At 42.6% G+C, this 14,483-nt stretch overlaps 1 protein-coding gene and 1 long non-coding RNA gene across 3 annotated transcripts in view; one reads left to right on the top strand and one right to left on the bottom strand.

Moving 5' to 3' along the window:
- Window positions 1–14,451, top strand: part of ZYX (zyxin) — a 20,782-nt gene extending 6,331 nt beyond the window's left edge. Inside the window, exons 3-9 of one of the 2 annotated variants that reach the window (XM_072130933.1) lie at window positions 3,855–4,075; window positions 5,492–6,289; window positions 8,408–8,519; window positions 11,732–11,901; window positions 12,364–12,542; window positions 12,901–13,021; window positions 13,428–14,451. In XM_072130933.1, coding sequence (XP_071987034.1) covers window positions 3,855–4,075; window positions 5,492–6,289; window positions 8,408–8,519; window positions 11,732–11,901; window positions 12,364–12,542; window positions 12,901–13,021; window positions 13,428–13,538 — 1,712 coding nt within the window. In that variant the 3' untranslated portion in view covers window positions 13,539–14,451. The remainder of the gene's footprint in view (window positions 1–3,854; window positions 4,076–5,491; window positions 6,290–8,407; window positions 8,520–11,731; window positions 11,902–12,363; window positions 12,543–12,900; window positions 13,022–13,427) is intronic. The other variant, XM_072130934.1, reaches the window with a different exon arrangement.
- The window catches only part of LOC140106014 (uncharacterized), a 340,407-nt gene that overhangs the window by 197,391 nt on the left and 128,533 nt on the right, over window positions 1–14,483 (bottom strand). The gene's annotated exons all lie outside the window — the stretch shown is intronic.

Consider the following 14,483-nt stretch of genomic DNA (forward strand, 5'->3'; position numbering starts at 1 on the left):
ATAATCAGACATGCCTTATTGTAGGGATCAATCGAGGTGTTCCCTGTTTATAATATTCTATATAGCATTAAAGGGGTAACTTTTCTTAAAGGAAATGTCCATTTTTATCCTCACCTTTTTGAAATAATGTGTCTTCATGAAAAAGGCAATGAAAAACATAATGCACATAAATCTCTTTGATATATTTGGAACTTTTTGGTGGGTGACAATACTCCAGACCCATTGTCCATGTATAGAGCTGAATTCACTTGGTCTTCTTATTTTGGTGATAGTTTACGCAATTATTGGTACCAAACTACCTCCTACTCTACAATAATGATGCTACTTTGCTAACTCCCCCGATCACTGTTTACACCACAGCATGGCAATTAACCCTATGACTATATCTGGGTCACCCAAGATAGTTACAATGGGAGAATAATTGTCCATAAATTCCAAAGACGGAATTACAGTCTCACAAATTCTGGTCTATGTATTTGTTGGATTTTTACCGCCACCTAGTGGCTGAGAAGTTAATGAAAAATGAGCTCTTTATCAATAAATGTGTGAAAAATAAATCTGAATCAATTTTTTTTTAGATCAATAGAGAATCCTAGAAAGTTATATAAAATATAAAACAGTACTTTGCGTTTATGGGCATGGCACCGCCATGGCCACGGACCTACTACAACTCCGTAGAACAGCTCTATAGGGAAATACTGAGTCTTTGTTTCACTTTGGTTCTTTTGGAGATATCCAGTGCAAGTGATAATAATAATAATTCTTTATTTATATAGCGCACACAGATTACGCAGCGCTGCACAAGCATGTCAAATTGGTCCCTGTCCCCAAGGGGCTCACAATCTAAACAACCTAACAGTATGTTTTGAAGTGTGGGAGGAAACCGGAGTACCCGGAGGAAACCCACGCAAACACGGAGAGAACATACAAACTCTTTGCAGATGTTGACCTGGGTGGGATTCGAACCCAGGACCCCAGTGCTGCAAGGCAGATGTGCTACTCACTCAGCCACCGTGCCGCCCAGAGAATGACTTCATTTTCCCGTCTTGGATTCCTATATGGCCGCTATATGTATAACATGGTCAGATAGTAGACTGTGTGTTGATACAAGGGAGTGTCTGTGTGCAACTCGATGGCGGTCTACGTGAAATTTGTTGTATGTTGCAACATGGTTTCAGAGATTTTCTATCTAGTGTGACATGGCACTGCCATGGGCACAAGCTCTATGTAACGGTACGCCACATCTCTACAGGTCTTCATCAGGATCTATTGGGACTTTGTCCTGCCATAAAGTTGCTTCTAGCAGAGAGTATTTCAATATTGTAGCAAGTGGTAAGGAATTGCACTATTTTATTCTCGTGTGCTACACAGCAGTGTTCCCCAACCTTATTGTATCTGGGGACCGGCTACACGCAAATTTTTTTTACTAGGAACTAAGTAACCATTTTACCATGCTCCCTAGAAAATACAATGATGTGCCCCACAAATAGCCCATATCTAACCCCAACCCATATAATCTGCCATTTCCTGCAGGCCCTGGTCTAAAATGCCACCTTTCCTGCAGTTGCCCTTTTTTCTGTAACCCCCCCCCCCCCTCTATACTGCCCCTTTCTCTGTGGCCCCCTTTTAATGTCTTAATAAGAAAAACGGCTACAGAAGAAGGGATGTTATAATACCCCCTTTTCTATAGCAACCACCACACACCTATAGTGTCCCCTTGTCTTTGGGCTTTTCACTGCAAGGAAAAAAGCCGATCTGAGTGTAAATGGAGGTACCTAATTTTACCACCAAAAAAATGGAAAAACTTGGCCTGGAGTATAGGCCTAAGTTGGGAAATGCAGCTGCTACTCTTAAATAAAAATGTCCTGCAGCCTCCCCTCACTGATAAAATGTCTAGCAGCAACCTCCCTCATCAATAACATGTCAAAGCAGTGCCCCACCTTACTAAAAACATGTCCAGCAGAAGACCCTCCTCAATTATAACATGTCCAGCAGAAGACCCTCCTCAATTATAACATGTCCAGCAGAAGACCCTCCTCAATTATAACCTGTCTAGCAGAAGACCCTCCTCACTAATGACATATCCAGCGGAAGCCCCGCCTCACTAATGACATGTCCACGGATTCACGGATGAAGAGGAGCACAGGAGGTGAGTATCGATTTAATTTTTTTTCCAAGTGTCATAATCCAGCAGTCTTCAACCGCCGAACCGCGGCCCGGGACCAGGGGGTTCCTTGGCCCGGTTATGGGCCAGGCCCTGGCAGTTAAAGACCACTGCTATACAGTACAGTTACATGGTAACATCTGTGGTCATCTCCAAACTATGAAGCATTGATATTCCAGAACCGTATGGCAGAGTACTTAAAGGACATCTACCATCAGGATGAAGAATTATGAACCAGGCACACTGACCTACTGTTGTGTGTCCCCTCTGACAGGATCTGCTCTTCTTTAAACTTCTTAGGATGTTCTTACGAAAAAAAAAGGTTTTAAAAATGACGCAAATGAACCTGACGAGCTCCAGGCTCCATAGATGTCAATGGAGCCTGGAGACCCTTAGGCTCATTTGCATAATTTTAAAACCTTTATTTCCTTTACAAGGGCAAAGGAAACTACAAGAAGAGCAGATCCTGCCAGAGGCGGCCAACACCAGTATGTCAGTGTGCTTGGTTTACAATTCTTCATCCTGGTGGTAGATGTCCTTTAAAGTAAGCTATATGTTCTTAGGGCTTGCCGTTTATGGTAAAGCTACAGCCATGGACACTGATTCTTTACAGAAAAACGGTGTGCAACTTCTCCATAGGTCTCTACTAAGGTTCTGTTGGGACTTTGTGCTACCATATAGTCTCTTGAGAATGTTGAAGCCCATTTTAGTTCCTCTTTGATTCTTTTTTTTGTGTGGACACTATAGGTCACAGCGTAGGCTTTGGTCGTATGGGCGCGAATGTCTGTGTGTAATCTATAATGCATTGAGGTTTTAAAACCTTAAAGCCATCTATTTAAGGTTTTTCTATACATCATGGTTATCTGTGATGGCGTTCTTTGCCCCTTACCCATTTATAACTTTTTTCTTAGTTACCTTGGACGTTGTTTTCTGTGTATGGGAATTAGTAAGTGCCCCTCTTCTGTATTAAGTCGTTCCTCCGGCCTGACAGCTGGCTGCACATGTAAATACCGGTTCTGCCCTGTGTTTGTGAAGTACGACCACATTATTGTTATCGGGGGCTCGGGAAGATGTAAAGTCGGATAATTAAAATTCAGTTCCTCACCAAGGAAACATAAAGGACCATTAAACTCTAAATTCATCCTTTTTTTTCATTCGTTTTCTTTGCGTGGAGATGACAGTGGCCAGATTTGTTCTCGTGTACAGTAAAGGTCCACCTGGCATCTTGATGGCACCAAAGGCGATATCCATCTCAGAGATTAGACGTATATACATAAGAGAAAGTTCCATCTCTGAGACTCTCATCGATGATCCATGATGGAGGTCCTCCAACCACCGATGAGGTGGCCACTGGCAGGGACAGCTCTCTACATTCTATTCCCACACATTGTGGTTGTGGTGGCTGATGGCTTCCTCATTGGGGAATCGGGAGACTCTCACAGATGAAAATCCCAGTGGTGGAATTTTCAAAAAATTATGAGGTTTAAACCAATATAGCCTCCTCGATAGCTTCCACATGAACCTTGTCAAGTATAATTGCACTATAGTAAAGTTTTGGGTCCATCGTTGAGTATGACCGAGCTCCAAGACAACTTGATTTGTCCTGGTTAATTTCTGGTTACTTGGGTGAATTAGACGGTGAATACTTATTGCTTTTGGTGTTTTTGAATTTCCATGTATCTCTCCCCAGAATTTATCCTGCCTCCTCCTCCACCCAGTGATGACTCTGTCATGAGCCCCACCATGTCCTTCCCACCTCCTCCACCTTCTTTTGGGGATGATGTCCTTGGTTCCCCCACTTCCAGCTTCCCTCCACCTCCTCCACCTGAATTTGCTGAGCCATTTCCACCTCCTATTGAAGAGTCCTTCCCTTCACCACCTCCCCTTGAGGACACAACTGGTGACATCCAGGTAAAGGCATGGTATAATTTCACTTCTTCTTTGTTGTTGAAGGGGATCTATCAGTTGTTGGGACCATTCAAAAGCTCTAGATTCACACCATAGTTTATGTTTTAAGTAGCAGCAGGACTGTGAATTATGGGTTTATTTTCTGTCATTCTTGCTTCTTCATGTGCACCAGGGGGTGTGTCCTCACACTGCTGTGCTCTGGGCTCTATGCTCGGTTCCCTACATCTCCTTGCCTCCTGACTCAGTGACTACAGTAGTATAACGCCAGGAACTTGCTTCATCTTTAACTCAAAGCATAGCGAGGGTTTGTGGAACAGGTCTTTGCGCAGAAGAAATGTCCCCAGGGCAGTTAAAGGGAATCTACCACCAGGATGAAGGACTGTATGCAAATGAGCCTCATTTGCATAAATCCTTTAATCCTGGTAGTAGATGTCCTTTTAAAGAAGCTATGATTCTAGAAAATAAATCCATTTTACCAGTTCTGTTGCTTACAAGATTAATTTAACAAAAATAAGATTCTTAAAGTTTTTGGATACTTTTTGAAGTATCTTGCAATAAAAAAAAAAATCAGTCTTAGAATTTTTTTTTTTTCATTTATTTGTATCCATGTAAGATTCAAATTGTGAATTTCAAATACAAATAAAAAATTTGTGCTAAGAATATTCTGGTAGGACAGTTCAGTAATGTTTTTCCGACGAGTTGTTGTTTCTTCAGAATCCTGTGTCTAGTTCTTCATGTCATGTTCATAAATGCTTGATTGTTTCCATCCATCTTGTTGCTGTTCATTCTCCTCTTTCTCCCTCAATTCTTCTGGGTCTTGTAGTAATATGTCTCGAAGGAAAAAAAAATAATAATCATAAAAACTACACAGATTAATCAACATTTAAAGTTACAGCTTCAGCTTGACTTGGTCAAGATTTTCCATCCATGGTGACCTACTCCAACTCCGGCAGGAAAATTACCAACCATAAAGTTTGATGGCATCAGGCGATACTTCTCTTTTTGACACTTTTATGGTCCAGCTGGTGGAAGTCTCATTTGGTGACAAAAAATATTGATAAATGAAAACCCCAATAAACCAGACCACCAGTAAGTTTCCCCTCACATAGTTATGTCACATAACTAGGACATGTTCTCCTTCACAATAAACCATGGACCATGAGAAGCACGATAACATTTTTTTCCGTATATTTTTAAAGAATACTTTTAAGCTAAAATCAAACATAGTGAAAAGTCCACTCTGGATGGCTGGACTTTATCTGTTCACTACTGGGAGGCCTAAAGTAGTATACCTCATAAGCTGGAACCTTACCCCAAATTTCTAAGCACTATATGGACCGGGGCTGGCTTTTTCTTCTCTACCTATCTGCCGTACATTAGTATTATAGTCAGTCTTATGAACTTTTTGCCTTTTCACAGGTCACACCACCACCTCCACCAGCTCCTCCCATGGGCGCTCCTAAACCTTCTGCCCCATCTTCTTTTTCTCCTAAGCCAACTGTGCCTTCAACATTTACACCTAAAGCCCCAACAACAACATTTAGCCCTAAACCAGTTGCCCCTCCGTCAGTGAGCCCTAAGCCTAACAACCCTATCCCAGTTGCTCCAAAACCTGCTGCGCCAGTGGCGGTGTCACCTAAACCTTCTAGCACGATTGTTCCAAAGGTTCCTACACCCTACACATTCTCCCCTTCACAGTCTTCTTCTAACCCACCACCTGCTACTGCCATTACTCCTAAGCCGGTGAGTGCACCCACCTTTTCTCCAAAACCGGCTCCCCCTCACACATTTACCCCCAAACCTTCTGCTCCTCACACATTCACCCCCAAGCAGATGGAACCCGCAACAGAACCTCCTCGTCCACAGCAGAAGTTTCCCATGGCTCAGCCCAGCGGCATTAGGGTGGACCCTCCTGCTGCCTCCGCACCTTCATCTTCACGGCCCTCAGGATTTAGCTTTGCACAACAACGTGAAAAGCCTCAAGTGCTTGAAAAAGCTAGGCCTGATCCCGAAGGTCCACAGAAAGAGAATGGAAGAATTGTTGTTCCCCAGATTGAGGTCAATAGAAATTCTGGGTCACAGTTGGAGAACATTAGGAATCACCAGGGAATAAAGTCCAATGGAACACCATCAGAAAGCTATCAGTCTCCGAAACCACAAATGGATGCAACGCAGAGGAAATCTCCTCAACCCAATATGCAAAGACCTCCTGAGCCTGTAAGTGTTACCTGGTATTCCTGAACTTCTTCTTGGTGTTGGGCTTTCTTTACAGACTAACCATTGCACAAAAGCAGCAGAGGCATACTTGGCTAGGTCTATATGTCGTTCATGGCTTTTTTGTTTGGACCAGATCCCTGGAATTTAAGCTTCCTCATTGAGTCATCCTGTTGTAGAATGTCTTAATTGGTTTCCAGTACCAATATGGCTACCCTTACATACCTAGAAGTGGTATGCTGGGAGAAGGGTCTGTCTTATCTACTTGTACTAGTTTTCATAGAAGTAGTTTTGGCTTTCCTCAATTCAGTAGACCATATTGGCTAGTTAAGAAGTTGAGTAAAGGTCTGAGCTAATATATGGTCAAAGAGCTTTTGCTACTCTTGTGCCTACAACAACTGCTTTTGGGATTTTGAGGTACTCTTTTGCTGTGATGGAGGCATTGTATTAGTTACTGTTTGGTACTGTTAATGTGTCCATCACTTCAGTATGCCTCATTTTGAAGTAAAGCCTTGAGAGTTAAGGTACTTTGGCTGCTCATGTGGCTACCATGGTTTTTTTGAGGACTTGTGTCTAGAAATATTATGTAGGAATGGTTGTGTTTGGTAGCATTAGCCTAAAGGCACTGTGGTCTGGCAGTGAAAAGAGACAAATAATTTTTGGTGCACTTGGTCCCATCTTGATGTTTTTGAATATTGGGTGATGTCTGATAACAGATGGGAATTCCGTCTGATCCTCCTGTGGAATAGGTGGTGATATGTTAGTTGTTACCCAATTTGTCCTGAAATGGCTAAATAACGAATTGCGGAAATTTCTGACTTCTTGACAGAAGAGGACGACTCAAGGACTAATATTTTTGAGCTGCTCATTTACAGCAATGACTGTCAATCAGAGCCTTGACGCAGCCAGAGGCACGGGGAGTGGAATTGGTAATGAGGCTGCCGCTATGATGTAATGATTGTGTTGCATGGCTGGATACAATTTAGGGATGAGGAGTATTTGATGCGTGGGCGTTGTTTTTCTAAGCTGAGGCTGACAGAACGGAGTTTGCTATTGTGACCTTGCAATTTTAAGAAAACGCTAACCTCCGTTGTGAAGCTTTCTCCTGGCTTCGTATGCTGCCATTATTACACTTCTGCATTGTGACTATTGCTTGTTAGCGGTAGAGCGACGACCTTGGAAATAAAAAGTCGTTCTGTTGGCATCTACAGGAGCAAGTCACAGGAGGACAATCTTTATACATAATTTCCCTATGAATTTATGTCTTCACCCTCATGGCTTTAGATGTCCTCCCTCAGCCTTTGATATACACCCCATACTCCTATACTTTCCCCCTACTATATACCACGATGCATATGACCCATGAAAAGTATAAAATGTGTCACCGTCGACTCTCCAGTTTGGGAAGACGTAAGACTCTAAGGTCCAGTTTTATGCAGAAGCTGTGGAGGCATCTTCTGAAGACCCATCAGAAGCCAACTCAAGACTAAGCCGAACCAGAGACCCATCCAGCAATGGACTCTTGTTTCATGCCTTAGTCTACCAGCCCATCATAAGCGTCTCCTTATCCCCTCATTAATTCCTACCTAATCCTCCTCATCCTTCCATTTTTGTGTTGCCACATTACTTCTGTTACATAGGTTTGATTGTGAACCATTGCTTAAACATTGAGGCAACCCATCCAATGTTGTCACTTAGCTAAACATTAGTCCCTTATTTTTGCTTGTGAACATTGGAAACCCGTTGGCCAACCCTACCTTTAAACATACACACTAAGTCAATGAGTTATGCTTAAATATGGAGACAAGTCTATAATCTTATGACCCATCAATTGCCTATTCTAAAATCCAGTGTGACCTCTCTGTGTAATGGCACAGAGGAACCTGGATATTGATCCCAAGGACCTCAAACATTTTAGGACCTTCATTCATTATGGTACATTCTTAGACCTTCAAGGCCAGGCTGTCCAAGTTAAGTACACGTAGACCATGCTTGGCTTCTAGGTTACACACTTGACCTATAAGTGGTGAGAGCCCAAATAATAGTAGGATGGGTTGGCTACAAAGCAATGGTTTAACTAAAACTAGGTAAGATGTATACAGCTATAAACTTTTTTTGTAGGATCGAAACACTCATGGATTGAATATGAAAGAAGTGGAAGAGCTGGAAATGTTGACCCAGCAGTTGATGCGGGAGATGGACAAACAGCCAACAGCAGAATCGCATACCATGGGTAGGTCTACCTCATACATGCATGTATTGTGAGTCTATAAGGCTGCTGCACTATGGGAGTTATCTGAAATATAGACTACAATGAAGGGTACAGATTATCGAGCAAGTTTGCATCTCTGGAGGCTTTCTTGCTTTCCCTTTCTCTTGGTCATACAAGTGGTAATTATTTCACACACAAAGATGATGAGGTTCCTAGGATAAAAGGGGTTGTCCAAGTCATATTTTTTTTATTTGCCAGTGGTAGGCTTCAAGATAGTCATGGATGCCCAAAATGGGAGGCTTTTGGTAATGATAATTTATCAGGGCATGACTGATAGTTGGGGAGGAATTGGGTTGATGTCTTTTTAATGGTTGAGTATTTCTGTGTCATCACCGTGACCTTTCATGATCATTTGACCTTGATTCATAGATCAAGAGACCTGTAGACTCAAATGATAGAGACCACAAGCCAACATAAGGACTGTTGGACGGCAGTTATGGGATGCCTCAATATTGGAACCTTCTACTACCTCCATATTGACTACGCTGGCTACTACCCAACCCTATGTCCATCTAGATGTTTATACAGGTGGAGACACTTTAGGTGAACGGGATACAGAGTCTTCAAGTATGTTCTCCTGTAAATATCACTTGGCCCCTCTCTCGATGAGATCCATAACCCACCCACTGTTTACCAGAATTCTTCCCGCTCACCCACTCACTACTTAAGGGAGTTAATTTCCATAACATAAACTCACAAGTGGATGAGTGAAGTTGAGCGGCTTCATCCGGGGGTCAAAGAGACACAAGAAACTGAATGTTTAGATTGGTGACCCAATATTAAGCAGAATTTATGGGCTCCAATTCTCTGGGGCCTCTTTACTCTTCAGATTTATTACTTCTCTTTGTACTCTTCATGTTGAGTAATTCTTGGGAAACCACATTGGAAAATGCTTAGTGATTCCTTAGTGTTGTTCTGATTTTTCCATCTAGTTGTAATTACATTTTTCTTTCTGATATTTTTATTTTTTTTATACAAAAAAAAAAAATAAAATAAATATATATATAGATTTCAAAATTTAGCTTTTTTAAGGATGTTTACAAATAAATATGTATGAAAAATATATAGATAAAACATATATACTCGAGTATAAGCCTAGTTTTTCAGCAGAAAAAAAGTGCTGAAGACCCAAACTTGGCTTATACACGAGTAAAAAAAATATATAGGTTTTACCAGGTTTTTGTGGTAAAATTAGGGGCCTTGGCTTATACTTGGGTCGGCTTATACTCGAGTATATACGGTATATAATGTATATTTTTCCATGAACCTAAGGATGACAAGGATAAAATACAGTTCTATTAACTTCATCATTTTTTTTTTTCATTTCTATTTATTTTTCCTGCTCATTTTTTCCTCTGACACTGTAAAAATAAAAGTAATGTAATTGGTTACTGCAGATGATGTTTTTTGAATGTATGGGGATTTTTTTTTTTTTTTTTTGCTAATTTGTAGAATCATATGATTCTTTTAAAGTTTTGCAGAGAACATATAGTAGATTGGGGAATTAGTATCCGATTTAATGATCTCCTATTGAAGACACGGCTGTGGGGGAGGGGCTCCTGCTACATCCAGTTGCCTTACAACTACTGTCAGTTTAGTGAAAAGTAAAATAAATAAATTTGATGGGGGACAAATATAGAATTTTACTAGGAAACTGGACCTTACTTTTGCTGACCTTGTGCAGTATCTCTATGTAGGTATAGCTGCGTACCTATGTGCAGTAGATTTATAGGTAGCTCTAGGGTTAATAATTGCATGGATTAGGTTTGTTCGGATATAAATTTATAATCTCCTTTGTAATTCCATTCTCACACAGATTATCCACTGAAGAAATAATTCCTAATATTTTTATTTTCCACAAATTAGCGTTATAAAGAATCTAGGCCGATTACCTGGGCTGGACAAGGTTCTAATATGAACCTGTTAGAACTTGTAGGAAAACTGGTGCATCAAAAATTTGTGATGTCACCCACAAGTCATCCAGATTTCAGAGGAGTGATAAGGAGCGGCTGTGGAATTTTTGGCCATAGTTCTTGAAAGTTAAAGGGGTCGTTCAGCTGAATGAAGTGTTTGTAAATTATTGGACACTGCCACATAAACACTTTTCTCATATAATGCCATTAAAATTGTTGACATCCATTTTTTCAGCCTTCTCTTTGTTGACAGGCAGCTTCTCTCTGACTGGGGACAGACTCCTCTCAGCACTCTCACACTGCTCTCCCTTCTGTACCTGGGGACAGTCTCCTCCCAGCACTTACACTGCTTTCCGTTCTGTACCCGGGGAACAGTCTCCTCTCGGCACTCTCCCACTGCTTTCCTTTCTGTACCAGGAGGGCAGTCTCCTCTCATCACTGTCCTGCTGCTCTCCCTTCTGTACCAGGGGACAGTCTCCTCTCAGCACACTCACACTGCTCTCTCTTCTGTACCTGGGGCACAATCTCCTCTTGGCACTCTCACACGGCTCTCTCTTCTGTACCTGGGGCACAATCTCCTCTCAGCACTCTCACACGGCTCTCTCTTCTGTACCCGGGGGACAGTATCCTCTCAGCACTCTCACACTGCTCTCCCTTCTGTACTCGGGGGACAGTCTCCTCTTGTCACTCATACACTGCTCTCCCCTCTGTACCAGGGGGACAGTGTCCTCTCAGCACTCTCACATTGCTCTCCCTTCTGTCTCCTCTCAGCACTCTCGCACTACTCTCCCACTGTCCCAGGGGGACAATCTCCTCTTGGCACTCACACTGCTCTCTCTTCTGTACCAGGGGCACAGTCTCCTCTCAGCACTCTCACATTGCTCTCCCTTCTGTCTCCTCTCAGCACTCTCACACTACTCTCCCTTCTGTACCAGGGGGACAGTCTCCTCTCAGCACTCTCACATTGTTCTCCCTTCTGTCTCCTCTCAGCACTCTCACACTACTCTCCCTTCTGTACCAGGGGGACAGTCTCCTCTCAGCACTCTCACATTGCTCTCCCTTCTCTACCAGGGGACAGTCTCCTCACCCCTGTCCATTAACCTTTTGTGCAGATAGTAACAACAATGTAAGAACCTACAATGAAGCTGCTTCTATATTCACAAGAGTAAAAGGGAATTCTCTGTAACTTCTCTGCTCTGCCAGTAGGGGGCCTCCTGGCTTTGGCCTCAAGGTGTCATGTTCCTTTATGATTCTTTGCAGATCGCTGTAAGTTATGCGGCCAGGGATTGTCCAGGACGGAGACAGTGGTGAGGGCCGGGGAACACCTGTACCACGTCCACTGTTTCACGTGCACCAAGTGCGACCAGCAGCTCCAGGGACAGCAGTACTACGAGTGCGAGGGGCGGCCTCTCTGCGAGGATTGTTACCAGGTGAGGCTTGGAATAGGGAAGACATCTGGCGCCATTATCTCTGGGTGGACCTAGTGTATGTAATATAGTCTAGTTCTTCAAGGGTTAATAACATCACATGATCCTTGGGAGATAGACTGCTCTGCACAATAGCTACTGTCTCTTTAGAACACATTAGACTGCTCTGTATAATGCAGGCTGTCTCTTTTCCAGGACACATTAGAGTGCTCTGTATACTGCAGGCTGTCTCTCTTCCAGGACACATTAGAGTGCTCTGTATACTGCAGGCTGTCTCTCTTCCAGGACACATTAGAGTGCTCTGTATAATGCAGGCTGTCTCTTTTCCAGGACACATTAGAGTGCTCTGTATAATGCAGGCTGTCTCTTTTCGAGAACACATTAGAGTGCTCTGTATAAAGCAGGCTGTCTCTTTTCCAGGACAAATTAGAGTGCTCTGTATAATGCAGGCTGTCTCTCTTCCAGGACACACTAGAGTGCTGTGCCGTGTGTGAGAAGAAGATAACAGAACGTTTGCTGAAAGCCACAGGCAAATCCTATCACCCTGAATGTTTCACCTGCGCTGTGTGCAGTCGCCCCCTACAGGGAGAGCCGTTCATTGTGGACCAGAATAACCTGCCACATTGTGTTGCGGATTACCACAGGTGAGTACAGTCTAGCCCCCCCATTCTCTTATATACGGCCGAACCTGTATGTTGTCTGCTCTTAGGAGGACTCTATACCCATGTTATACCATCAGTGGCACTAAATCTTCACGACCTGAGATCATACATCATGTTCTTTGATATTCCCATCTCCTACTCTTGGGAGGACTCTTGTCCATGGGTTGGGTCTGTTATTGTATCTCTACTTTATTAAAGTGAATTGGACTGACCTACCATATCAGGCACAACCCATGGAAAGACGTGGACTTGTCTTTGGAAGAAGGAAGCCATTTTTCTTCCTAATTCTTGACAACCCCTTTAACACCTGTTTACCTCTTCCTGCTTTGGTCATGTTTAGGAAGTACGCACCTCGCTGCTCAGTCTGCGGAGAACCTATTGCTCCAGAACCTGGACGAGATGAGACCGTAAGAGTGGTGGCCCTGGAGAAGAATTTCCATATGATGTGCTACAAGTGCGAGGTGAGTCTCCTAACACCACCACCCTTTTAGCACTTTAATAGATGGAGGTCCACTGATTCTGGCGCAGTTGGAATTTTTTCTCTAGCCCTCACCGTTCCTGAGTAATCAATTTGCAAAGTTTCCGCATCCATTATGTCAGGTGGGCGGAGTATAAAGCACAGAACTACCCACTTGACAGTAGATAATGTAATTAACATATTAAGTGGCAAAACTAACGGCACTGATTACTCGGGAACGGTAAGGGCTAGAGAAAAAATTCCAACTGCGTCGGACTCGGTGGAAAGACCTCTATTGTCAGAAAGATGGAGGCGGTTAGAGTTCCTCTTTAATGAATTACCATTTCTAAACCTACTTCAACAGATAAGTGTTTAAAACTTTAGCAAATTTTTGCTTCTTCCCTCGACAGGACTGTGGTTGCCCTCTCTCCATCGAAGCTGACGACTCTGGTTGCTTCCCATTGGACGGCCATGTTCTGTGCAAAAAATGCCACACAGTGAGGGCCCGGGCAGCTATGTAACGTCACTTTTCACCGGTCGTACCTAGATACAAGCTCCAGCTTTGTCCACCAAAGACTCTTGGACCGACTGACCACTCCGTCCTCTCTGCTGCTGCTGCTTCCGATGTAGTTCAGTGTTACGGTTTACGGACCGGTTTACAGCTTCTGCCGCAGAGACTTCTACTTAACTTCTGGTCGGCCTTCGTCACTTCGCTGCTAACCACTAGTTAGTACTTTTCGCTTAACTGCCTGCCCGCCCCGAAAAAATGTCTTTTATGTGTTAGTGCCGAGATGTTTTTTTTTTTTTAATCATGTGAATTTATTTTTGTTAGTTTTTTTTTCATCTTGTGACTGGAGTGGAAATCTCTATGGACGGAATGAAATTAGTTTTTTAAAAAATATTTTTAGGGATAGCCCTACTCATCAGTGGTGGCTCCAGCCAGAAATCCATAATTGTGGACATAGATGCGATGGTTCTCCCCCCCAAAATGTAAAAATTTCCCAAAAATGTTTTGAGTCGTGCTCAACTTTCCTAAAATAAGACTAGAAATTAGCAGATTACGGTGTTTGGAAATTTTTACATTTTTAGGAGGGAATGCTTCTTCCGTCACAGGGTCTCAGCTCATGTGTTTGCCTCAGCTAGCCCTATAGGTTATCCTTGCTGTTTGTTGCTGAGTTTTATTGCTTTTTTTTTTTTTTTGTTTGCACATTTCGTACCAAAAATAGATTTAATGAGGCTAAAAAAAACCTGAAAAAAAGCCATTTTATAGAACAATTATCAGGTAACCTGAGAATTACAGCACAGAGTTTACAGGAACTTGTCTGCAGTGTCCCGTGAACCTCTGTTCATAGAGAGGACCATATATAGGACCATATTTTTTTAAGTGACATTGTTTTTGTTAATGATGAATTTACCCATTAAAATAAAATGGAAAAAATGTGTGCATTTTTCTTTTCCTTTTAGGT

This window comes from Engystomops pustulosus, chromosome 11 (genome assembly GCF_040894005.1).
Source record: "Engystomops pustulosus chromosome 11, aEngPut4.maternal, whole genome shotgun sequence".
NCBI lineage: Eukaryota > Metazoa > Chordata > Amphibia > Anura > Leptodactylidae > Engystomops > Engystomops pustulosus.